The sequence below is a fragment of the Neodiprion virginianus genome, chromosome 5 (genome assembly GCF_021901495.1).
Source record: "Neodiprion virginianus isolate iyNeoVirg1 chromosome 5, iyNeoVirg1.1, whole genome shotgun sequence".
NCBI classification, from domain to species: Eukaryota; Metazoa; Arthropoda; class Insecta; order Hymenoptera; family Diprionidae; genus Neodiprion; species Neodiprion virginianus.
In genome coordinates this window covers 1936703-1962126 of record NC_060881.1, presented here as the reverse complement: position 1 = coordinate 1962126, position 25424 = coordinate 1936703, and the positions used below count along the sequence as shown (strand labels likewise).

General features: G+C 40.0%; 1 protein-coding gene across 3 annotated transcripts in view; it reads right to left on the bottom strand.

Moving 5' to 3' along the window:
* Window positions 1-3139: 3139 nt before the first annotated feature.
* LOC124305468 (myb protein) overlaps window positions 3140-25424 on the bottom strand; it is a 45732-nt gene continuing 23447 nt past the window's right edge. For all 3 annotated transcript variants that reach the window (XM_046764963.1, XM_046764965.1, XM_046764964.1), the window contains 9 exons: window positions 13770-13932; window positions 12610-12774; window positions 9369-9687; window positions 8441-8774; window positions 7488-7972; window positions 6970-7280; window positions 6794-6883; window positions 4772-4897; window positions 3140-4635 (listed from right to left, as the gene is read on the bottom strand). In XM_046764963.1, coding sequence (XP_046620919.1) covers window positions 4507-4635; window positions 4772-4897; window positions 6794-6883; window positions 6970-7280; window positions 7488-7972; window positions 8441-8774; window positions 9369-9687; window positions 12610-12774; window positions 13770-13932 — 2122 coding nt within the window. In that variant the 3' untranslated portion in view covers window positions 3140-4506. The remainder of the gene's footprint in view (window positions 4636-4771; window positions 4898-6793; window positions 6884-6969; window positions 7281-7487; window positions 7973-8440; window positions 8775-9368; window positions 9688-12609; window positions 12775-13769; window positions 13933-25424) is intronic.

Below are 25424 nucleotides of genomic sequence, written 5' to 3'. Positions count from 1 at the left end.
TTTGCTCTCGGATTCGATTTGTGTGACCCTTTTCTGACTAATTGGACCCCCAGGAACTCGGAAAACGCAGCGAAAAGGGCGTGGGACCAACAGGAGAGAAATGACGACGAAAAGATCACCTGCTGAAAAATGTGAAAAACACAGGTTTTCGTTTTTTGGCTGTAACTTTTGATGCGTTGATCGCAGCGTATTGGGACTGCGCCCAATCGATTTCTCTCGCGAAATTACGTCGGATCAGTGCCAGGAAGAATTGATTCCAGCACTTTTCAAAATCGCGAAAATTTTCGCCAAAAATACAAAGGGGTTAACCTTCCTTTTTTTTCGACCAAAAAATTTTTGCTCTCGGATTCGATTTGTGTGACCCTTTTCTGACTAATTGGACCCCCAGGAACTCGGAAAACGCAGCGAAAAGGGCGTGGGACCAACAGGAGAGAAATGACGACGAAAAGATCACCTGCTGAAAAATGTGAAAAACACAGGTTTTCGTTTTTTGGCTGTAACTTTTGATGCGTTGATCGCAGCGTATTGGGACTGCGCCCAATCGATTTCTCTCGCGAAATTACGTCGGATCAGTGCCAGGAAGAATTGATTCCAGCACTTTTCAAAATCGCGAAAATTTTCGCCAAAAATACAAAGGGGTTAACCTTCCTTTTTTTTCGACCAAAAAATTTTTGCTCTCGGATTCGATTTGTGTGACCCTTTTCTGACTAATTGGACCCCCAGGAACTCGGAAAACGCAGCGAAAAGGGCGTGGGACCAACAGGAGAGAAATGACGACGAAAAGATCACCTGCTGAAAAATGTGAAAAACACAGGTTTTCGTTTTTTGGCTGTAACTTTTGATGCGTTGATCGCAGCGTATTGGGACTGCGCCCAATCGATTTCTCTCGCGAAATTACGTCGGATCAGTGCCAGGAAGAATTGATTCCAGCACTTTTCAAAATCGCGAAAATTTTCGCCAAAAATACAAAGGGGTTAACCTTCCTTTTTTTTCGACCAAAAAATTTTTGCTCTCGGATTCGATTTGTGTGACCCTTTTCTGACTAATTGGACCCCCAGGAACTCGGAAAACGCAGCGAAAAGGGCGTGGGACCAACAGGAGAGAAATGACGACGAAAAGATCACCTGCTGAAAAATTTGAAAAACACAGGTTTTCGTTTTTTGGCTGTAACTTTTGATGCGTTGATCGCAGCGTATTGGGACTGCGCTCAATCGATTTCTCTCGCCAAATTACGTCGGATCAGTGCCAGGAAGAATTGATTCCAGCACTTTTCAAAATCGCGAAAATTTTCGCCAAAAATACAAAGGGGTTAACCTTCCTTTTTTTTCGACCAAAAAATTTTTGCTCTCGGATTCGATTTGTGTGACTCTTTTCTGACTAATTGGACCCTCAGGAACTCAGAAAACGCAGCGAAAAGAGCGTAGGACCAACAGGAGAGAAATGGCGAGCAAAAAGCACCCGCTGAAAAATGTCGAAAACACAGGTTTTCGTTGTTTGGCTGTAACTTTTGATGCGTTGATCGCAGCGTATTGGGACTGCGCCCAATCGATTTCTCTCGCGAAATTACGTCGGATCAGTGCCAGGAAGAATTGATTCCAGCACTTTTCAAAATCGCGAAAATTTTCGCCAAAAATACAAAGGGGTTAACCTTCCTTTTTTTTCGACCAAAAAATTTTTGCTCTCGGATTCGATTTGTGTGACCCTTTTCTGACTAATTGGACCCCCAGGAACTCGGAAAACGCAGCGAAAAGGGCGTGGGACCAACAGGAGAGAAATGACGACGAAAAGATCACCTGCTGAAAAATGTGAAAAACACAGGTTTTCGTTTTTTGGCTGTAACTTTTGATGCGTTGATCGCAGCGTATTGGGACTGCGCCCAATCGATTTCTCTCGCGAAATTACGTCGGATCAGTGCCAGGAAGAATTGATTCCAGCACTTTTCAAAATCGCGAAAATTTTCGCCAAAAATACAAAGGGGTTAACCTTCCTTTTTTTTCGACCAAAAAATTTTTGCTCTCGGATTCGATTTGTGTGACTCTTTTCTGACTAATTGGACCCTCAGGAACTCAGAAAACGCAGCGAAAAGAGCGTAGGACCAACAGGAGAGAAATGGCGAGCAAAAAGCACCCGCTGAAAAATGTCGAAAACACAGGTTTTCGTTGTTTGGCTGTAACTTTTGATGCGTTGATCGCAGCGTATTGGGACTGCGCCCAATCGATTTCTCTCGCGAAATTACGTCGGATCAGTGCCAGGAAGAATTGATTCCAGCACTTTTCAAAATCGCGAAAATTTTCGCCAAAAATACAAAGGGGTTAACCTTCCTTTTTTTTCGACCAAAAAATTTTTGCTCTCGGATTCGATTTGTGTGACCCTTTTCTGACTAATTGGACCCCCAGTAACTCGGAAAACGCAGCGAAAAGGGCGTGGGACCAACAGGAGAGAAATGACGACGAAAAGATCACCTGCTGAAAAATGTGAAAAACACAGGTTTTCGTTTTTTGGCTGTAACTTTTGATGCGTTGATCGCAGCGTATTGGGACTGCGCCCAATCGATTTCTCTCGCGAAATTACGTCGGATCAGTGCCAGGAAGAATTGATTCCAGCACTTTTCAAAATCGCGAAAATTTCCGCCAAAAATACAAAGGGGTTAACCTTCCTTTTTTTTCGACCAAAAAATTTTTGCTCTCGGATTCGATTTGTGTGACTCTTTTCTGACTAATTGGACCCTCAGGAACTCAGAAAACGCAGCGAAAAGAGCGTAGGACCAACAGGAGAGAAATGGCGAGCAAAAAGCACCCGCTGAAAAATGTCGAAAACACAGGTTTTCGTTGTTTGGCTGAAACTTTTGATGCGTTGATCGCAGCGTATTGGGACTGCGCCCAATCGATTTCGTTCCTCGAGAGTAAAGACGTACCACAAATATATACTTTATCTATATTATATTCCACTAAAAGATAGCATCACTTTGTGGGGTACAATTCCATCATTGTGATTACTGAGGAATGTCGTACAGTTAACTAGGACTGAATTATAGCCTGGTTAATCATTTATTGTTAATCTCGTTACAACAAATCTTATAATATTCAAGCTCTAGTCACGACTAAATGCTATTATAAATTTTTTCCTCAATGTTTTGCAAATCAAAAATGAGCTGCTCAAGTACTATAAATACCTATATAAATAATACTCTTCCGTTATTTTTTTTTTAGGCCTTTGTACCAATAATTAAACTATACAATAATTAATATGGCTGTATACGCAAAAGTTTTTGACATTACAGAGTTAGATTACATATCAATATGTGTAATTAACGTAAATCAACCAAAAGCTTTTCACTCCCTAGGGAAACAATATTTACACCCTTAAGGAAATTTTCATTCTAAATTTATTGTAACGTAAATTTAAATAATCTAAGACTTCGGTTTCATATATTTATTATACATTTTATCACTAATAAACGCGATTAATGCCAGAAATGACTATTGGTGGAGCGACGAGTCGATGCAGCTGTCAGAGATCAAAAGTAAAACCTGCGCGATACCAGTGAAAATTCAGGGATAACGAAAGCGGTTGGGTTAAAAAAATCTTATTTTGCCATGAGTTTCATAGGTCAAACATTTCGAAAAGTATTGGAAATGAACGAAAGGAAATATTTTACTGCATTCATAAATTTGTAGGTTTTCAGTTCATATCATTTCGGTGAGATATCGACTTACCCCTCACGTTCGATCCAATCTTTTCTAATTTGTTATCATCAATTGCATTGCTTGCATACTGAAATGGGATGTTACGAATTTATTTCTCGTTTTTCTTAGTTTCATTTTATTTCTCAGGAATTATTCGACCATAAAAACATTTCCAATGGCAAAAGCAAACGTAATCGTTTATTACGACTCTGAATAGAGAATAATGTAAAACGATATTCACATACCAAGAATTGTCTGAGAAATAAAGCGAAACTAACTAGCGTCAAGGTGTTCCAAGCCATGTTGTACATACACTAGGTAATAAAGAACCCACTGTCAACTTGAAAAAAAATGACAAAAGATAAATTCTCATAATCACTTAAGTCACCAGTTCAACATTTATGGCATTGAATCAAACCATCGGAAATGATGAAAAATTGAAAAAAAAAAAACTTAAAAAATAAAAAGAAACAAAAGGATATCGGTAATCTGCTCTACGCGCCCTCTCCTCCGTTATACTTATACTAATATGGATTTAATGAAAAGACTTAACTAAATTTTCGCTTCGTACAATATATTATTATTATTATTATTACTATTATTATTGTTATTGTTATTATTACTACTACTATTACTATTGTTATTATTGATGTTGTTGTTGATGTTGTTATTACTATCATTACTTTTATCATTATTTCTATCATTAGGATTAATATTATTATCAATTTGATGCATTGCTTGTTGTGTATAAATATTTTACGATTCCGATAGCTATATGTAAGTATAACACAGAATTCAATCAAGTTGCAGCAAAATTCTATCAAAAGTTGAGTGAACGGGGGCGCAGAGCAAATGATCCATTGTTATTCAGAAAACGACGAGCTGCTTTGGTCATTTCTATTTGATCTTGCGTCTGACCGCATGCCACAGTTGTCCATTGAATTTCCAGCTGTAAATTGATAAGATTTAAATAACATGTACGCAAATACTGATTAAAGGAGAATTTGAAAGAATTTTAAAATATGAAGAAAAAAAACAAAAAAAAAAAAAAACGAATAGTTGAATAAATTCTAGAGGTGACTTACCTTGGCACGTTTAAACGGTCGCACTAGTAGGGGGCTGCTAAAACTGCACGAGCTGTCAATAGCTTCGAAGAGGATAGCGCGTTTCGCATTGGTTCTCCGATGTACGGATGTAAAGTCGTGGGATGTCTGGAAAGGATAGACACACTAGCTACAGCCGGTAGTTAAGAAATACACACAGTAATAGTAAAACAAAGAAAAAAAAGAAAAGAACAATGCGTAGGTAGCTACGAAGAGACTGCAGGGGTTTTATTTTATACTCGTTACTGTTTCTGAGTTTGACTTCAGTCAATCACTTGCTTCCTTATTTATTATTATTACTATTATTATCATTATTATTATCATTATTATTATTATTATCATCAATTCGATTGATTCATCTCTTTTTAAGAATATCTTTTCTTTTGCTTCATCGAATACCTTTGACTCAAAGCTTGACTAGGTCTCTGTATTACTTCTTACATGAAATCGAGGGCGAGGACATGGCGGCGGGCAATTCCCAGGAAATTTGTGTTCGCTCTTTTATCCAAATAATCTTTGGGTTGCTTATCGAGGTCTTAGAGGACAGCAGGGGGGAAAGGATGAGGTACTTTGGTACGCTAGGCCAGGCCTGTGAGGGAGGAGGGAGGAATAATAATTGTACTGTGGTTAGTGCGGACATGCGGCAACCCAATCAATCAATATGCAACGCGATTGAAGTTTGCGAAAAATAATAAATAAAAAATGCATTACAATTTTTAAGAACAATCGTATACGTATATATATGTATATCCAACCCTGTCTTAAAGTCTTGGTCTTCGAAGACGGGGTTTGGAAAACTAAGAACACGGTAATAACTCGAAGGTGAAAACAAATTAAATAAAAAGTTAGCTAAAAAAAAAAGATGCAAAAAAAAAATCTAACATGAGTGTCGGTCTGTATTAATTTGAACAGACCGTAAAAAAACAACTTCAAGTTTGTAATAATATCTAATCTTTGATTACTATGTATGGACTTTTAATCTATCCAAAACTATACATTATGTATATTGAATACTTAATTAAACAATAATAAAACAACAAGAATATACGTTAACTTCGTGGATAAATCGTAATGATCGAAATAGAAGAAAATTTTTTAAAAACTTAAAAAAAAATGTCAGATGAGTTAGTTACTTTTTTTTAAATTATACGGTATAGTGTATATATTATTAGTAATTTTAATTGATAATTTAAGTACAAGTTCGCGTCTTGGACCCGAGTATACATAAGTTATTAATGAATACACATGAGGAAAGAAATTCGAGGAAAAATATAGAATACAAAAAAAAAAAAAAGCAAGGGAATGTTTTTTATGAAACTAATAAATTAATTTGTTATAAGGCATTGGATGAATAAATAATAATTATGAGAATATATTCGTTTACTATCAGAATAAATTAGGGTATATACGTATATAAATATATATATATATAGAATATGTATATATATATATAGATATAGTTGACGCGGTCAAAGCATTGTTAAATAAACATAATCGAAAAAAATAATTTAACTTTCGCGGTGTTAATAAATTAATATAATTTTTTTTTTGTTTTTGTGCTATTTTTTTTTGGTAGAAGAACTTTTAGCACATTTTGTTCGTTGTTTAGTTTTCGTGTTAATTATCATTATTACAATAGACATAATTCTCATTATACTTTTTCAAACGCATTGACGCGTTTCAAGAGGGAGAATAATCATTGAAAGAAAAGGGAAAACAATGAAACCTGTACTGAGGAATTACATTATTTCAATTAGAACCGAGAGAAAAAACGAAGAGAAAAGTTAAATAGTAAGATATAGTAAGATATAGCAGGAAATATCATACAGGAAAGAAAGAAAAAATAAAATAATAATTAGAGGCCGGCTAGCGTGTCTAAAGGGGAAGGGAACGCGTATAAAACCAGGACAGAGCTGGCTGTTGGCTTTGGGTTGGATTCTGGTTTTGGTTTTGGTTTTGGTTTTGGTTTTGGAGTTGATGAACGGACGTGCAGTGCTGCTCTACCTTTGATGGGCTTGGTCCAGTAGCTAGAAAACTGTCATCCAGGGCCATCGACGCGGGTGAAAACAGAACGGAGGTGTCCAGGCTTTTGCTCTGCAAAATAGATAGACGTAAAAATGAAGTAATAAACAAAATTCTAGTAAATCAGGTATTTAAAACCAATATAATTTGTTACGCACAGGAGTCTCAACGGCAAAACTCATGTCGCCGTTGTCGTGAGAGTTCGCCCAAGCTTGGCAGAGAGCTTTCCGCGCCCTTTTTCCACCCGGGGCGCTATTTTCCTTCCCTCGTCTTCGTCCGGTGCAGTAACCGGAATCCTGAAGAATACTCGTGCTGGCCAAACTCTCTCGGTCTGTCTCCTGCTTTATTATTTCCGTAAGTGCATCCAGGCGACTTGGCGTTGCTGGTAATTGCGTCGTTGGACCATCACGACGCACCAGCTCTGCCCATGCATCCTTAAACGGCGTTGGCGTCCTCGGCATGCTACCGCCTAAGCAAATGAACATTTAGACACAATTGTGTAACGTGATATTAACAGGCAACGGTAGATTCGTAACGTATACATGAACGAGTTTGTATTCAGTAGAACTCTACAGAAAAAGAAAAAACAAACTTTGACAGTCTACCAACGACTACTCAGTACTTTTGTATCTGGAAGAAGCAACTAACCGAGACAGAAAGTTTTTCCATAACTCACCTGTCTGACTTCTCCTAAGCCCGCTTGGCTGAGGAGTGGTCAAGGGTCCGGGGCTTCCCTTGGGCGTGCTGGCTCTTGGCCAAGAAGCCTCAGGGCTGGGAATATTGAGAAATTGCGAGGGGCTGAAGGGGAGTTGCTTGATCGGCGTAGTCGGCACGGTTCCAACATGATGTTGATGCCCGAGAAGATAGTCGTGCTGATTGGCGCTATCGGGTGTATCGATTTTCTGAGCGACGTTCATCGTCGGCGCCGTGTTCGCCAAGGTGCTTGTCGCCGGTGCAGCCGTACTGCCGCTATTGCTACCGCTGCAATTTGCAGCTGGAGCTGCCGCCGTAGCAGCGACTCGTCTTCTTCTCAATATCGGTGGTGGACTAGACTTTTCTTTGTCAGGAGCTGCCATTTCCTCAAGGTCAGGCATCGGCATCAAACGGATATCAGACGTCCTCGAACTTGCCACATCCGAAAGGATCTCCAGGTCGAAATACCTGCGAGGTGAGAGAAACGAAAAAAAGGACGTAACAATAAGTAAAGTAAGAACATAATACACATATATACACATAGGTATGTATAGGATATACGATGTAAGTTCTCCCTCTTGCAGATCGTCAGAAAAAGTGAACAAAAATAACAACCGAATCATCCTCAGATCCACGGCGCTCATTCGCGGATTCGCATGAGTGGTGCGGGAGACTTGGGGGAAAAAAATAAAACAATATAACAGAAGGAAAAAGTTCCAGGAACAAATATTTGCAGTCGTCGGTTTGCCAATTATTGCTACAGTGCGTAATTGTAATTAACTATGGATAGACTGCGAAAGTGTAGTCGTCGTGTCTGAATTGAACGGATTGAAAATCAACGCTTGACAAAACTGATCTCAGTTTCTATCTAATATCCAATACATGCCTTTTCGCGTTCAAATTTACGGATAATTTAATTTCCTTGGCGAAACTCACTTCGACAGTGGTGAAACGTCGGGTTTTCCTCCGGAAGCGGAGTTTCTAGGTGGAGAGTTTAGCTGGCTCTCGGAGCCGATGCGTTCGTTGTTTTGTTGCTGATGATGATGGAGCCGTTGGAATTGTTGCTGTTGTTGTTCCCAAGCTCGCGCCCAATCCAGCGGATCGATATCCAAGCTTTGGGAAGTGTTGACGGCGGTTAAAGTCGAACTGCTATCTCCGCTCGTAGAAGCCGAGTTCGCCAATAGACCCTGGGCCGAATTTTCATCCTGAACATTGACCGTTTCCTTCTTCGTGCTCCCCAGATTATCTGAGTTTTTTCTTCTCCCTCTACCTGTAGTGGGTATAAATGAAAAAAATCAAACAACCGTCGACCAAAAGTGTAGTCGTATAAAAATATTGAATTAAAAAAAAATCTTCTCTCAAGTAAAGAGTTGGGGAAAAAACAAATATAAATTTCCCCGCGGCAATAAACGCTTTGAACGTTTGTCGCATTGGCTTCTCTCTCTTCGCAAGCGTCTGGGTGGTTGATTAAGGGCGTCAATTGGTTTAAGCGCTCCAAAACAAGCCCATGAGGTCACTCGTTCGCCGACAGAGGATTGTCTCTTAGAATAAGCGGTGTCTTGTTGTACTTACACGATAGATAAGCGAACGGGTTGGTACTTATTATAACTACCGACCGCGATTCACGCAACATAACACCGCTGATCAACCGGAGACACGCTATCTCGGTGAGCCACAGAATAAGTCGAGGAATAGTATGAAAAGATTGAAACAAGTATAGCGAGCTTCAATGAAATTGTGTAAAAAAAAAAAAAAAAACTGAGTGCGCGTCATCCAACAAGACCGATAGATGTCGATAAAACTTGACTGATTCTGAAGAATTTGATGAATGTCTTCGAAGATTTAAAAGAGGAATGAAACTTGCCTCTTGACGACGAGACCTTTCCGTCCTCGGCCTCGTATTTCCGTCTCATGGTACTGTTCCAGTGATTTTTAATCGCGTTATCCGTCCGTCCAGGGAGGAGCTTCGCGATTTTCGCCCACTGGTTACCGTACCTGCGGTGAGCGTCGACAATTACACGGTCCTCGGCCTCGGTCCATGCGGTTTTCTTTATACCAGGATTCAGGTGATTGTGCCATCTTTCGCGACACTGTTTGCCGATGCGACCTTTCAGGTGCCTCGCTATCAGCGTCCACTTTTTCGGTCCGTACCTCTCGACCAGCTCGACGACTTTTTCATCCTCCTGTAAATACCGAGTAGAGTAATTTAGACGAGGGAAATTGGTGAAAATGTTAAGTAGACGGAAACACCTTTCGTATAGTAAATTATACAATCTAAAAATTGGCTAACGCTATTTTAACATTTACCCTAAATTATATTATAATTAGGTACTCGAATAAGTAGGTGATATCATAATCTACCTCGGCCGTGATCGCGGATCGCGAAAAAGGGAGAAAGAAAAAAAAAAAAAAAAGGAATGAAAAATAAAAAACAAGCCTAGTTGGCCCCGTTTCTAAGAAGAACGGATTGTTGTTGAATAATTCGTTCTTTTCGAGGCCACCAACTGGTGGGACCCGAGGCTCGGCTTATACGCGGCTATACGCGTATAAAAAATGAAGAGTTTAATGCCTGGCGCGGCAGAGACCGATAGAGAGAGAGAGAGAGAGAGAGAGAGAGAGAGAGAGAGAGAGAGAGAGAGAGAGAGAGAAAAAGAGCTGAGGCATTAGCGGGAGATCCCCCCGCGTTTAAAAATCATTCCTTCGGACCGGAAATCGTTCCATGCGGTACGTGCCCCTTATGAACATACATCCGTACATGAGCGTACATACTCACAGAGAGATATGAATAAGTATTTCCATGTGTGTATGTACGTAAGTTTTCTGATTGCAAGCGTGTGCGCGATACCGTGATAAGCTGCGGTTAGCCGACCCTTTTTTCCTGGAACCTTTCCACCCACAAATAGCGCGCAGCATCAGACTCAGTATATATGTACATATATGCGGGATCATTACATAAGATGCAAAAGTCGCATGATTGTACCGGCGGTACTGTGTGCAAAGGACTTTTTTATTTTTAAATATGTACGAGAGTTCGATAAAATTTCGCGCTTGGTATACGCGTATGGGTCTCCTTATCGCGTGAGAAAGTCAGGGGGAACGTCTACAGTTCCCGCACAATATCGCCAATCGCGATGATATAAATCAGACAATCGAAAATTAAGAAATAAACATGAATAAATAGAATAATTTTTGCTCCCGATACCTACTGTGAGTGTCAAAATTTATTAATAGCTACGGCGTTGAAGTTTGCGGGTCGACCGGAGATAAAGAATTGGGCCTTTCCTGTTCGGCGAGCCGGGAGCAAAGAAAGAGAGAGAAGGAGACATGCATACATTATATATATATTTATATGTGTATGTATATTCGCGGTTGGACAAGTGGCGGTTTATTATTGCCACGTTGATGGTCTGCGGGACGGCCGTCGGGTCCCTTCTTCTATCTCGCGGTTGGCCCAGTGAATGCGGCATGCGACCCTGAGGCCCCAGCAACACCGCGCGATGTGCACCGAGAGTCTCTCATAGCTGCCCTTGGATGCAGCGCCGACGACGTGCAGAGTGCATTGGCACTTGAAAGTGCATAACATCTCGTCGGTCGGCGCGTCCTCCTGCAGCCGCACCCGCGGGACGCTCGCTGCTAGCTCCTCTTCGTCGTCGTCGTCGTCGTCTCAGAGATTCTACTCCTTCTGCTTGCCCGCGAACGAACATCCGCGGGGCGGTAACAAAGAACCTGAATCTCCTTACGGGGACCTGAGTTAAGGACTCCTTTTTTCTAAGCCTCTCTTTATCTCACTTCGTATCTCTCTCTGAGTACGAATTTTTACCCAGCTTTCGAAAAAACGCGGGAATTCCTAGGGAATTTTTCGACTCCGCTGTTGGTAACCAAAGTCTAGCCGTAGCTAGGGCAATATGGCGGCGCGAATCGCTGACAGCTGATTAGTTTAGGTTAATTATCCTAGTACCAAGACACGAAGAACCTCGTGGCCAGTTTTCGAGCTTATATTTTATTACTTTGACACGGTGCATCCGGTGAAATTTACCATGAAAAACCAGTTTCGTAATTAAATATGTACACGTAAAGAGGGTTATATTTTCTCCCGCTAGCTGGCGTCTTGTGATGCGAGACTTCGAATTTTTAACTACCTTTATCATTAATATGTGTTTTTTTTCCTTTTTCATTTTATACTCTGCTTAATTGAAAATCTTTACAGCACAAATCTCCGGTTTACATAATATGTTTCACGAATTTGAATATACATTAGTACTAAAACAGCGTATTGTATCCAGTGTGGGGATAATTGATGGATGCGCTGCAGGGTTTCCGACTTGCGTGAAGGTCGATTAACGAGGATCAAGCGCCTGCGCTGGGCTGCGCGGCATCGGCGCCACTGGCTATCGGAATGCCGCGTGGGAACCATAGCCACAACACACTGGGCATAATACCTATCGGCCAAGGTCGTAAGGCCCAAACAACACCGGGTTTCGTTTTCCGTTATAGATCGGCGAGTGCCTGCGCGATATTCTCGTCCTCTGATCCACTGTTCTAATTTTTTTTTCCGCCTAATATTCGACCAGGTTAAGGTGTTGAACGCATACCATCATTTTTCCAAAACACCGAAAGGGATCTGCAAACGAAGTAATTAAAATGAGTTTCACGAAAAGAACGGGAACCAGATAAGATCGTCCCGAGATCTGGAACCGTAGTCGTCATGTGCGTTTGTGTATACGTTTGAGATCATCGCCGGTTGATTAGGGCCGAAAAATCCCGCGCGCGGGAAAAGATTTCAAAGGGACCGAGCGAAACCTGTTCTTCTTTGGGATTTAGCCCTGCTCAAAGAGCCTTACGGCAGTCGGGCCCCGGGGCCAGCCTTGAAGGAATGCATTACAGCGCGTTCTTGGGTTGGGCCCGAACCCTGCGTGGGCCCGCAGGCCAGGTTAAGGCCCTGGTAATGTTATACGACGACGCAGACGTTTCCTCGTACAGTTTTCGGGCCCTTTTAAACCCACGGCGGGGTTTAACTCGACCCAGACAGCGCGAAACTCAGGTCTGTTCCGGTTCTCGGAAACAGTACACGAAATTGTTATTCTACGGAGAAAAAAAATCTATACCTCTTTCGTCCAGGGCCCTTTCACCAACTCCGGGTTCACAACCTTGACCCATCTCTGCTGGCACTGGACGTCACTTCGGTCCGGAAAATGAGCGGCAACCGCGTCCCAACGTAATCCTGATCCGAGTTTTTCCGTAGTGCCGACAAGTTGCTTCAGAAGCGCGTCCTGCGAAAACGAAAGCCAAATTTCAATATTTCAACCGAGATGAAAGATTATACATTGCAAGAATTCCTCGCAAAAAATCGGGGCGAAAGTTCCTTTGCGCGAACTTTGAGCGATCGACGATTCTCGAGTTATGAGAAAATCACCGAAGCGGCCAATCGCCGCGCCGAGACGCATCTGACGTCACTAAGGGCCTTACCTCTACGCGAGCTCTGATTGGCCGGCCTTATTAGTCCCGTAACTCGAGAACCGTAAGTTTCTCAACAATTTCGCAAAGGAACTTTATCCTCAGTTTTCACCGAGGAATCTGTACATTTGATGGAAAAATGATTGAAATCAAATGAGAGTGCAATTTGAACCGAAAGGAAAATGCGGACATGAAAAATATGAACGATTCAAATGAAAATCAGTCTTCCATTGAATATGAATTTTACGTATAAAATTTTTCAAGGGTCAATGAGCCTGACACAGAAGAATTGATTACGCGCTTTTCTTTGCCGAATAAAGAAATGGAAAAAAAAAGATCGATTCACGACACCCATTTGACCGTAAATATACACAATATGAGGCATGCACGCATATGAGCACGTGTGATCAACCTTTGTAACCTTTCCCATGGGAAAATATCCCATAAACGAATATACAGGTATAGAGATAGCCGTAGGTACGGGCACTGCACCCCACGTGCACAAACTCTCACCTATACCCAGACGCATCTGTTATAGGTTACATCTGCCCGTACGTAACCATCACGCGCTATTATATAACTCAGGGTGAATCAGCCCTTTTTCCTCCTCTTTGTCGGGGCCCTAATTTGCCCCCTTGTTTCTTTCATCCGGCCCATTTTTTTTTTCTTCTTCTTCTCATTTTGATTTTTCATTCCCTTCTCATTTTTCAGTTTTCCCAAAGAAAAGTAAATTCGTTTCTTACACGGTATATGAATAAACGGTAAAAACAAACGAGAAGAACATCGTCCATCAACCACCGATTCTTCTCACCTCTTCTTTGGTCCAACGTCCTTTGTTTATGTGTTTTCCTGGCCCCTGTTGTGCGGTGTTTGTCCCCGAATTCGAATTCAACGAGTTTGCCGGATTCAGGGACGAGGATCCGTACTCGCCTTCCGATTCGTCACCGCTGCTCGAACCGTAACCAGAACGGGATCTGAAAGGTAATTAAAAATTGAAAGAGCTTTAGCAACTGGTCGTAAATTCGTGGTGGAAATGGTTTGATTTCGAACAAGATCGCGATGTAAACCAAGAAATGATAGAAATAATCAACAGGCAAAGAGATCTGCGCTGCTAATATCATCGTATCACGGGTACAGATGTGATCGAAACCACGCATGGTTCCAGATGGATCCTGTTCTTCATGTCGCGATCATCGCCACCGTCTTCTCTCCTCCTCATCGCTCGTCCCATTAAATCTTGTTCTAGGTATACATACATGCACGTTTGGGAATGCACTAAGAGTGTGTCTCGTCGTGAATAATTCATGGTGTCCATACTGGCAGTGCGCGAGTATGCAGCCACCACAACACGATGGTTCATCCATCCGCGGAGAGGAACAGCCGTTGAATGAGTCGTTGCCTTTTAATTCTCGTCTCTCTCCGTTCCTTCCTTTTTTCTTCGTTCAATTTAAAGATCGAGATCCTCTCATCTTTGGTCTCTCGCGTTTGGCGACAAGCGAAACGCGGTACATTATTAAACGCACGTTGTTCACCCAACGAAAGGACGACAGAGAGAAAAGAGAAGAATCAGCGATAGAGAAAATGACGTTGGTACAAAGACACTTGGATATATCGGATGGTTTTCTTTCTCATAATTAGGTAGTTAAACTCGCGCGTGTTTCTTCAACTTCTAGGGGGCGTCTGCGGCAGCATATCGAACGGCTTGAGTAATCGTCCCGTCGAGTATAAAAGCGAGATATTACACTTTACGGGACATTTGAGTAGCTGGCGGTGGTGGCGCCAATGGGTTGACATCCGGTATGGGGGAGTAGCGTTAGATATAATAAAGCCTGGTAGTAAAATGCCTTCTGAGCAAAGAGCACGCGTGGTATCAAGGAACGAGCTGCTTGGTGACAACGACGACGACACTCCTCCAGACTCCCTTCTTCTCTCGCAGGACAGACGAGGAGGAGGAGGAGGATAAATAATCTTGAGCACACACAACACGCTCGCGTGTTATAAAAACACTCTGGTAATATACAAAAATTTCATTCCGCCGGTAAGAAGTCAAGGCGAGAGTTGAAAATGAGATAAAAAAAAAAAAAAAAAATTTAAACAAGATGAGGATGGATGGATAAAAAGATCCAAACCAATGAAATTCTTTCTTTCCATTCCGTTGGTCTCAAAGTACTTATGATTCTGATAAAAGCTCCTTCGATTCGTTGTAAAATTGGAGAAATTTTTTATTAGTTACCAGAAGATCGAGACGAAAAATACGTCTTGTCGGTTCATTAGTAAAGAACGAAGTAGAGAGAAAATCTCCGAGATATATCGCATCGGATCCCGTCGCGTCGCAAAGGCATAAAAATAGTGGCAAAGAAAGTGAGCTGCATATAATTATTATACACAATTCATGACCGGACGGCGTAAAGTGAATGGCTCGGGACAAACTGGCTGGCGATGAATGGAGACGCACACACACACACACACACACACGAAGTACGAACACACGTAGATATTCGTTGACACTTCACGTTTACTGCAACAGCAACGCTTCAAGGATCGAGATTATCGCCCTCTCGGTTTATCCCTGAGAGGAGAGAGGCGATCCTCACCTTAAGGTCGTAAAGATCGGTCCGAAGGTTCGGACGGCGAGAGACTTTGAGGGTTTAGACAAGTTCCTTGTTCGTCTCGGATCATAAACTGAGAAAAATTTCCATAGAACCATATTTTTCAATTGTGTTGAAAAATGAAAATAGTCAAGGACCGAGCGGTAACCGGAAATAAAAATTTCTCTTAGTTTATAATAATCAATTAGAAAGAGGAAATAAAACGAAATGTTGCAAAAAGGAGCTGGGAGAAGAATGTGAGAGATGAATAATTTTGTAACTTTACATGTAGTGCGGGGTGAAAAAAATTAGAAACAAACCTTCTACGATACAATATATATAACAACGAGACTGACTTCCGGTTTATATTTCGATTACATATATACATACATACATTTAGGAGCGCGTTGAAAACGTGATAAGATTGCACAAACAATTTTTTTCCGTTTCGTTTGTTGCTTTTTTTTTTTTCTTTTCTTTAAATAATGTATTTATTTTTTCTCATTCCTTTTTCGAACAATAAAACACGGACGGCACGCGTGAGTCAAGTTTGGGAACGGAAATCACGTACAAGTTTGAAGTAACGTAAAACTACTTCTATACTTCCGGAAATCAACTTCACGAAAAAAGAAAAAAAAAAAAAAATGATTAGATATTGAAAATTTTTACGATCAGGTTTCAATTATACGCAATGCCACCATACGTGTGGTATAAATTTTTATATCCAAGAGTTAAAAAAGTTTTCATCCCCGGTTTTAGATCGAGAATATTAAGATTCGTTGTAAAATCATGCGGCGCAAATTAGAGAGGAGAGAATCGCTCCAATCTTACAGCATCGTCACGACGGATATTTGGTTACAGTTTTTACACTGATTAACAACGCCGCGGGGTCAAGTTCCGTCTATCTCCGGGTTGCATAGGCTACGCCGGAATTCCGCAGCAGGGAACTATCGGACTTCTTCATTCCCAGGACGTTGATGCGCGTAGCGATAATACGGATAGACGAGATTCGGGGAAATCCTACTTCGCTATCGCGTATAATTATGTGAAAATAAAAGTAGGGAAAGGAATGCTCGAATCGACAAAATGGATTTTGTTTCAGTCCGTTTACCCATTTCAATCCAACTAAGATGACTTCGATTCGACAATTTCGATTCGGTTGGTTTGCCAAAATGATTTACTCAATTTTTAGTCACGTCGATCACGCATTTATTTGATGAAAAATTCACATTATTGGAACGAACTCGCGACGTGTTATCCTGAATAAATTGACAGTCGGCGTGATCGTTAAAAAGGTTCGATTCAATTCTGTATTAATTTGTGAAAAGTATTTTGTTGAATTAAGTACTATTAAGGACTAATACAGCATTTAGTTGAATATCGGACGAATGTATCAACCGACTCAAACCTTCGACGATTCGAAAAGAGGAAGAGGAAGCGGCTGGGAAGGAAATTTTCAGTAGGTAAAAAACGTCGACCCGCATACGCGAGAAGCTTCGTCGAATCGATGAACTCGAGTCTCGGATTTCCATAGGCTCGGGGTAATTCGGTCATCCATTCATCGCCGTTGGATGATATCGAGTGTAAAGCCATCGGGTATACGGGCAAAATTCGGAAATCGAACGCCGAATTTCCGGTGCCAGAGACGAGACGAGACGCAACGAAACGTGAAATTTCGAGGGTGAGAAATATGACGATAACGTTAAAAATCAAGGCTGTCTGCGTGATCGTCGATTATTTTTTCTTTATTTTTCCGGTTTAAAACATCGGGATTTTAATAACTTCCGTTCCTTTCTCGTCGCGAGTAGGAAACGAGAAATTGTGTAACGCGGTTTCGAAACGAAACAAATTTCTCCTTCCTCTTCCTTTTCATTAAAGGTGGTCTCGCGGGTTGACCGGACGATGGCCGGAAGTAAGTTGACGAGATCAGATTGCATTCGAGCGAGTTGGAAAGAAGGAAACGGTTTGTCGTAAGGTGAACGAAGAGTCGAAAGAGAAAAAAAAAAAAAAACAGAAAAGAAAAGAAAAGAAAAGGTAATGGTAGGTTTTTTTTTGTCGCGCTTCGAGTAACTACAAAGTGATCGAAATCTTGAAAAGGTACCCTTCGGTAGGATAATTCGTCGTCGAGGAAATGAAAATTGCGGTTAGTTGACAGGAAATTAATTAGTGCCTGCACTCCTACGTTCATCGTGTAACGGGGTAAAAATTGTAACTCCAGGATGTGGTCTCTCAGGTTCAGCACACGCCGGTGAATATCGAAGGAATTATACGACCGGAATACAAGACGAAAGAATAAGAAGAAGGAGGGAGAGGAGGAAGAAAAAGGGAGCAAGGAAAGTCACCAAGTCCAGGTCTCCGTGGTTGTAAGGATGAGCCTGGACGGAAAGCAGGAAGGATATCTAGCCAACCGTGACGCGTATCCTGTCCCTTAAAGTCACAGCGGAAGAAATTGAGATGATTTTCAAGATTACGACAAGCTGCCCGGAAACGAAAGTTGCGAGCGGAGTTTCGATTTTTTTTTTTGTTGTTTTTATTTATATGTATATATATTAGGGTGGTCCTTGTTTAGGGTGTTGACGAATTTTTACCGCTCCATCACTGAAATCAATTTCAAATCATTTGAAAAGAGTCGCCAAATTTTTTCAGATTCTTACAGCAAGTCTGAGATAGCCCGCGTTGTGATCGAAGCTTCTTATGGAAGTGACGTGAGAAAAACTTTTTTTCGCACCATATATTTTATCGCGAAAGTAATAATGTTCAAAAAAATCTGTAACCGCGAGGTTTTAGTCGGCACAAGCGATGCTGTATGGAAAAAAAAATACACATCGTCGTACGAGGCAATCTAGACGAATTGCACTTCCTCTAAATAAAAGAAAAGTCAGGTTTCGAGGTTGGGCAATTCGTCTAGATTGCCTCGTACGACGATGTGTATTTTTTCCCAGACAGTGGCACTAATTCTCACCAAAACTTCGCGGTTACAGATTATTTGGAACATTATTACTCTTGCAATAAAATATATACTGAGAAAAAAAAGTTTCACCCGTGTTAATTTCCATAAGAAACTTCGATCACAATGCGGACTATCTTAGATTCGATGTAAAAATCTGAAAAAATTAGGCGATTGTTTTCGAATTATTTGAAGTTGATTTGGGGGATGGTCTGGCAAAAATTCGTCAACACCCTGAATAAGGACCACCCTAATATATATATATATATTATATATATATATATATATATGCCATCGTCTTCCAATATTTTGGAACACGATTGCGAGTTGTTTTCAATGTATAATTTTCAAAACAATCTCTACGGAAACGTAACCGCGCTATTTTCTTACGTTGTGTAATAATTATTATGTTCGGTGTGAACGGTGAACGTTGAAAATAAAGATTGCATATCGGCTAGAAATTGCGGTTTAACACGTAGCCTAGAACGGATCTTTATAAAAAATAGAGCGGGTGACCTAGTGCTGCTTTATGCGGTTAGATAAAGTGATAGTAATTAACACGACATTAATTAATTATAATATGCGGTTGATACGTTATGAAAATAATATTTTCGTAATCAAAACCGTGACCGATCCGTGTTAACGTGATTTATTACTTGTGTAAACATTAATTCGTGCAAGAACTTGGGTCTTATTTTGTCATTTATTTATTTACAACTTTTTTCATAAAACGGTATAAAGAATATTTTTGAACGTACGTAGAAAACACATACAATACAATATATACACGTGTGTTATAAGTATAATGTAAGCCGCAAGTATTTCTTATATAAATGGGTGATAAAAAAGATGAAAATAAAAAGTAAAAATTCCGACCAATTTGAGTACGTGATTAATCATAGCAAGGAATTGCGACGGTGTGTTATATTATCTGGCACCGAAGCTCGTGTCAACATATATAACGGCCATTCTCGCTCTGCAATACAGACGCATGTGTGTACATGCATATACATATAGTAGACATTGGTCGAGTTTTATGGTCCCGGAAAGAACACGTGGTTGTACACATATATAGGTATATACGTATACTTATGTATATATACATACATATTATATATATATATATATGTATGCGGCGTATAGTTGAGAGGCAAGAGTCAATTTGACCAGGATTTATTTAAACCACGTCGCTGTGTAATATATACCCATATAAAATGTATAATATAACGAAACGACCAGCTGTTGCCGAGTATATACATAATATTAAACATATAACGTGGTATCGTACATACATACATACATACATGCATACATATATACTCAATATTGTACGTTATAAATTTTTAAACTGGTAACCGTCGAAACGTTCCATTGAAAAAAACGAAAGTAAGAATATATATATATATATATATATTCAGCATATGCTAATTTGCGTAGAGAGGAAATTCCAATCTCGGCAGGTTTATATTCTCCGCGGAGTGTAATAAAAGTATGTGGGAGAAATAAATGTTAAAAAATAAAAGCGCAATGTTAATGATAATAATGATAATAAACCGAGAAAAAAGACGAAAAGACCGACGCAGTCATCAAACTTATATACATATGTATACATATGTATATGTTTGTATGTATATATGTATCCCCGGAATCTCGGACGCACGTGGCGTTTTGGCCGGATCGAAACGACGAAACAGCCTCGGGCGTTTACCCCTTTCAATCAATTTTTGGTGGCTAGGAAATATGTCGATGCGATGACTGGATTATACATATTTTTTTGTTTTTGTTTTAGTCAAGAACGATTTTCATAAAATCGGTCGAATGCGGTTTTTTTCTTCGTTAAAGACAATAATTAACAAACTATGGAAGACCCTTTTCACCACGGTCAAGAATCAATTCTAATAATATGATTCGATGACAATTAATTAATCAGGCACTGTATAAAGAACGAATACAAACGAAGACGAAAACTATCGTTCGATGAAATTGTTGTTTTTTTTTCCTCGAAATTTTATTCTACCTATCGAGCAGGAAATTGTCAATTTTTTTTTTTTTTTTTTTATCTTTTCGTCACTAAAATCTACAACGAAATTTGTTTCAGAGTCGCGTAAATTGGTAAAATCGTCGGAAACAAAAAAAAAAAAATGTATTCACACCAAATCATAGATTCGCAAATGTAATATGAAAAAAAAAAAATATATATATATATATATATATACATACGAAGTAAAACGGGTATGATCTTTGAAATCTTATCAACAAATGTTAAAAAAAAAAAAAAACGATCGCGTACGAAATTTGACTATTTTCGGAAAGGCGTAATATTAATCCCGCGACGATACGACCGCGTAACGAATGACAAAGGGCCAATTATTTGTCAGAGGTCCGATAAGAGAGAGAGAGAGACCCTGTCGACCATCTGTGCTTTGTATTGCCCCCCGGTACTTGGCATATGCGCCCCCCCCCCCCCCCCCCCCCATCGCGGCATGTGAGACCACCTTCACCTACGACTCTCGTCGGAGGCCTCCCCGAAAACGGCACACGCACTCACGCCATGCAGGGGTGCGAGCAGAGAGCGAGACAACTTTGCCGGCGCGGCAGCTGCCTCTGGTCACCACCTATCGATCTAACAGACCGAAGTTTGCTCAAACCCGGTTCGACAACTCTGTTTGAAGAGGAACCGTAAGGGCTGTTGGTGCCGATTTGCCATTTTTTTTTTTTTTTTTTTTATGGTTTAACAAAAGATTACTTCTTTACTGTACAGCGATCGAAGAGGAGAACAATCGAGAAACGTGATTTCGATAGCAACGATTACTGGAGCGATGAGTTCCGGCTTCTTCGCATATATTACATACCGGGAGGATCTCTCGAAAGTTGAAAACGAACCGCGCACGCGCGAGTTTTATCGGCTGTTCGCGCAGGCTGGCCAACCCGAGTTTTCAGCCGTCAAACTCTTTCCGCCGGCGACGTGGTTCCTACGAATTTTCGAGGTTAGGATCTCGAACAATCGAGACGGCGACTCGGAAAGGTTTCGGAAGCATTTGTCGTCGGGGCGGAAAGTCGATTCTTCGAAGAACGGTCGGAACTCGACGCTTGCGCTCTTTGAAAATTCAAACGCAGACATTTTGCGTAGGTTGGCCCGCCTGCGTCGCGGACGAGAATATCGCCGCGGGAACGTTTCGCCGACCAATGAGATTTGATCATTCGGCGCACGCGCGGTTCATTTTCAAGTTTCGAGAGATTCTCCCGGCACGTATATACATGCGTACAAGTCGCAGAATTATAAGTAAGATCACCGTCAGTGTATTATATATACTGCTTTGGAACGAGAAAAAAAAAATGGAGCGGAGGGGGAAGGAGGGGGAGGGGATCAAATTTCATTAAATTTCGCCGAGTAAATAATTACGTTCCGATGAAGAATCTTAGAAAAGACCGTGCCCGATATGCTTAGCCATTACGCAGCTGATAAAAATAAGATACATGCGAATATAATATCCGGACAAGATTCGGATTTGACAAGGGAAGAAAAAAATAAACGAATAAATGATTGAGGCAAAAAAATTTGAGAAAACCTGTCTGAAACAAGAGTAGATATGACGGAAGATAAAAGGAAAAGAAAATTATAAAAATCGTACCGTCCGGAATTTCGATTCGAAATAATGCAACGCAACAGTTAAATTTTTGAATATACACAGGCGTTCGTTATACAAGATAAATATACCAACACAGATACGTATGTAAAACTTGCAGGTTAGTTATGTAAGAATATACGGTGGTTTTTTAAATGTCCAACGGTCTCCCGCGCGTCGCTTCATCCTTGAGTTTCAAATCCCGAGTCGCTTGCGGCACGTGGCGTGAAAAATTTTTATATTTTATACCGCTCCCACGATGTTGGCGAAAAGAGCAGAATAAAAAAAAAAAAAAAAAAAAATATTTGCGAACCCCGACAAAAAAGGTAGAAAAAAAAAAAACAAACAAATATGAGGAAAACAAAAATAAAGAAAGAAAAATTACATAATGGAAGGCCGCAAAGTGATCACTGGCGCGTGTATACATATATATATACACGCACACATTACCAATGATAAAATAATATAATAAAATGACCAACGGTTGATCCGAGAACGTGAAATTCGAGAAAAAAAATAGACGAATTTAGAAACAAAAACCAAAAAAAAAAAAAAGACAATTATGTCAAGAGATATAAAATATGTTTTCGCGATCCTTGATCTTCGTACATACATATATATGTATGTATATATATATATTCATATATATATATTCATATATATATACATAAACACGTGCGCCTTAATGTGGATATAATAAATCGGTGAGAGTGCCGTCGTGGTTGCCCATTCATGCGACGTCTCGAATTAAAAATTCGATCTCTGAAACCGGCGAGCGGCAACAGAGTCAGGTTATATTCACGAGGACCTGTTTCCTCGTCGAGGATACGTTTTTTTTTTTTTTTTTTTCCTTTTCCTCCTTACGTACAATTTATACAACATACCGACGTCTGGTTTTTTTTTATTCTCTTTTCTTTTTTCTCAGCTTCGAAACGCGCGCGAACACAAAGGAAGAAAAGAAAGAATAAAAACAAAAAACAACGGAATATTGATATTGAAATTGAAATTGAATTTTTATTTATTTATTTTTTTTATTTCATTCATCCGTACAGCTATATATATATATATATACATGCGAGTAATCGCGAGACTTGTTTTCGCTTCCCGTAATGGAATTTGGCGACCGTTAGCGTTTCAAAGCTGATTCGCAAGTGTATAATACACACGTGTACCTGTAATACATGAAGGAATTCCCTCGAGTCATTTTGGCATTCTCGTAAGAGGCTATAAAATACGTATAAAGTGCAACTCCGCGTGACTGACTTTTTTTTTCTTTTTCTTTATTTTCACATACAGCCAGGCGATAAATTATACAACATTTTTATATTTCTACGGGTATTGTAATATATTTATACAACGCGAGCATCTTTTACTCATTTTTCCACGCTTGTTTTCCGTTCGCAAAACAACCGTTTCCACGACGGTAAGGCGAATCTGCGAATGCGCACGCGCGGAGTACCGAAAATACAACTTTCAAGTCCTAGGAGTTGAAAAGTGTTCTTTTCCGCACTCCGCGCATGCGCCGTCGCGAAAAAATCTGACGTCACGCGACTCGTAACCTCGATTTCTTGCTTGGTGAAAAAAATGCGCAACATACTCTTGTTCACGCAAAAGAATTATATATGTATAGAGTATATATCGTGAAAGGAAATATGCAGGACGCGTAAGGGAAACGGAGATGTGTAGGTATGTACGTAGTTTGATTCAGCAGGTGTCGGCGGGGTGAACGAATAGGCGGCAGCTGCGGTTCTCAAGGGATGGCAGAACCAGCAATAGCAACAGCCGCCTCCCAGGGTTACACGAGTTACTTTTCTACTGATGTTGCGTTGCATAATTTCGGTAAAAAAAAAAAAAAAAAAACTGTATGCGGGAAAAAATTATCGATACAAATAAATTCAAATTCGAATTAGGTACTTTCTTTCATATTTGTTATAACAGAAGAAAAAAAAAAAAAAACTGATTTATGCGCGGTGTATGATAAAGAAACTAAAGAAATTATATGTACAGTAATGTTCGTTGATGGGTTTTTTTTTTTTTTTTTTTTTTTTTTAAATCAAAACTGAAACGAATATTCTCTAAATAAAAATTTTACGTGTCTATGATCAATTTAATCGTCGGTTCGTTTCTTCTCTCACTCGCGTAACTCTGGTCAATGGCACATAAAATTTTTGTTTAACAGGAAGCTCGTTCCAGTGTTTTTCTTTTCTTTTCTTTTCTTTCTTTCATTCCTTCTTTATTTTTTTTGAAAGTTTCGGGGAACAATTACGCACAACTGACATTTAATTAATACATACCATCCGAGGGTTAAGCTCTTAATAAATTTCGCCTCTCAATTTTATATTCGTATCTTTGTTCTGAAGTTACAGAAAAAATCAATCCCGAGGCAACGTTCGGTCTTCAACGATTTGTATTTAATAATGCGTAAGAGGCGCGACATGTCGGAGCTGTTTCGCAGGTGAAGCTGGAGGGCAGGTACGATGAGTGAATGGCTCTTTAAATTTTCTGCACAAAAGTGTGTGTGTGTATATATATATATATATGCATGTATACGGTTCAAGTTGCAGAACGGACCAAAGTCAGCTGATTTTCACTAGCAACGTTACTTCAAATTTGGGGCAACTATACATACGTGTCATTGTAACACGGATCGGTATTTATTAATTATTACCATTACGATTGAATTAAAAAATTGCCAACGAAAGAGTTACGCAACAATTATTATAAGAGAATAAAAATCGGTTCAGATTGCTGGCCCGTTTGTGGTATAATATTAGCAAAAATATCACGATTTGGGATATTGACGATTAAATTTCGTTTTGTTAGTTTTATTGTATATTTTCGGTAAAAAAAGAAAAAAAGAAAAAAAAAACAAAAAAACACATTCCCGTTTTGCAATTATTTTACTTACGTGAGATCGAGATCGATATCCTCACACGGGTAGGTGGTATGTACCCGATGGTTATACATACATAAATATGATAACGAGAAATCGAGAAGAGACTTGAATTCAAACGATACGATCGAATGTGTTTGAACAGCGTTATAGGTACAAGTTTACCTACGATAATAACGTATGTAGGTTTTTTATCACCTTACACGCGAGAGAGAGAGAGAGAGAGAGAGGGGATGGAATAAGTCAACCGTTTCACGACTTTCGACGTATTTTTTATTTGCATCGAAGGCGGCTCCAAAGTAAATTGCAAAATAGATAAAATAGATCTAGCTATGGAAATAGGGTTGAATACGAACGTGGGTATAAACTAGAGAAAGGGTGAAGGGGGGTGATTGAACGGCTTGTATCGTCG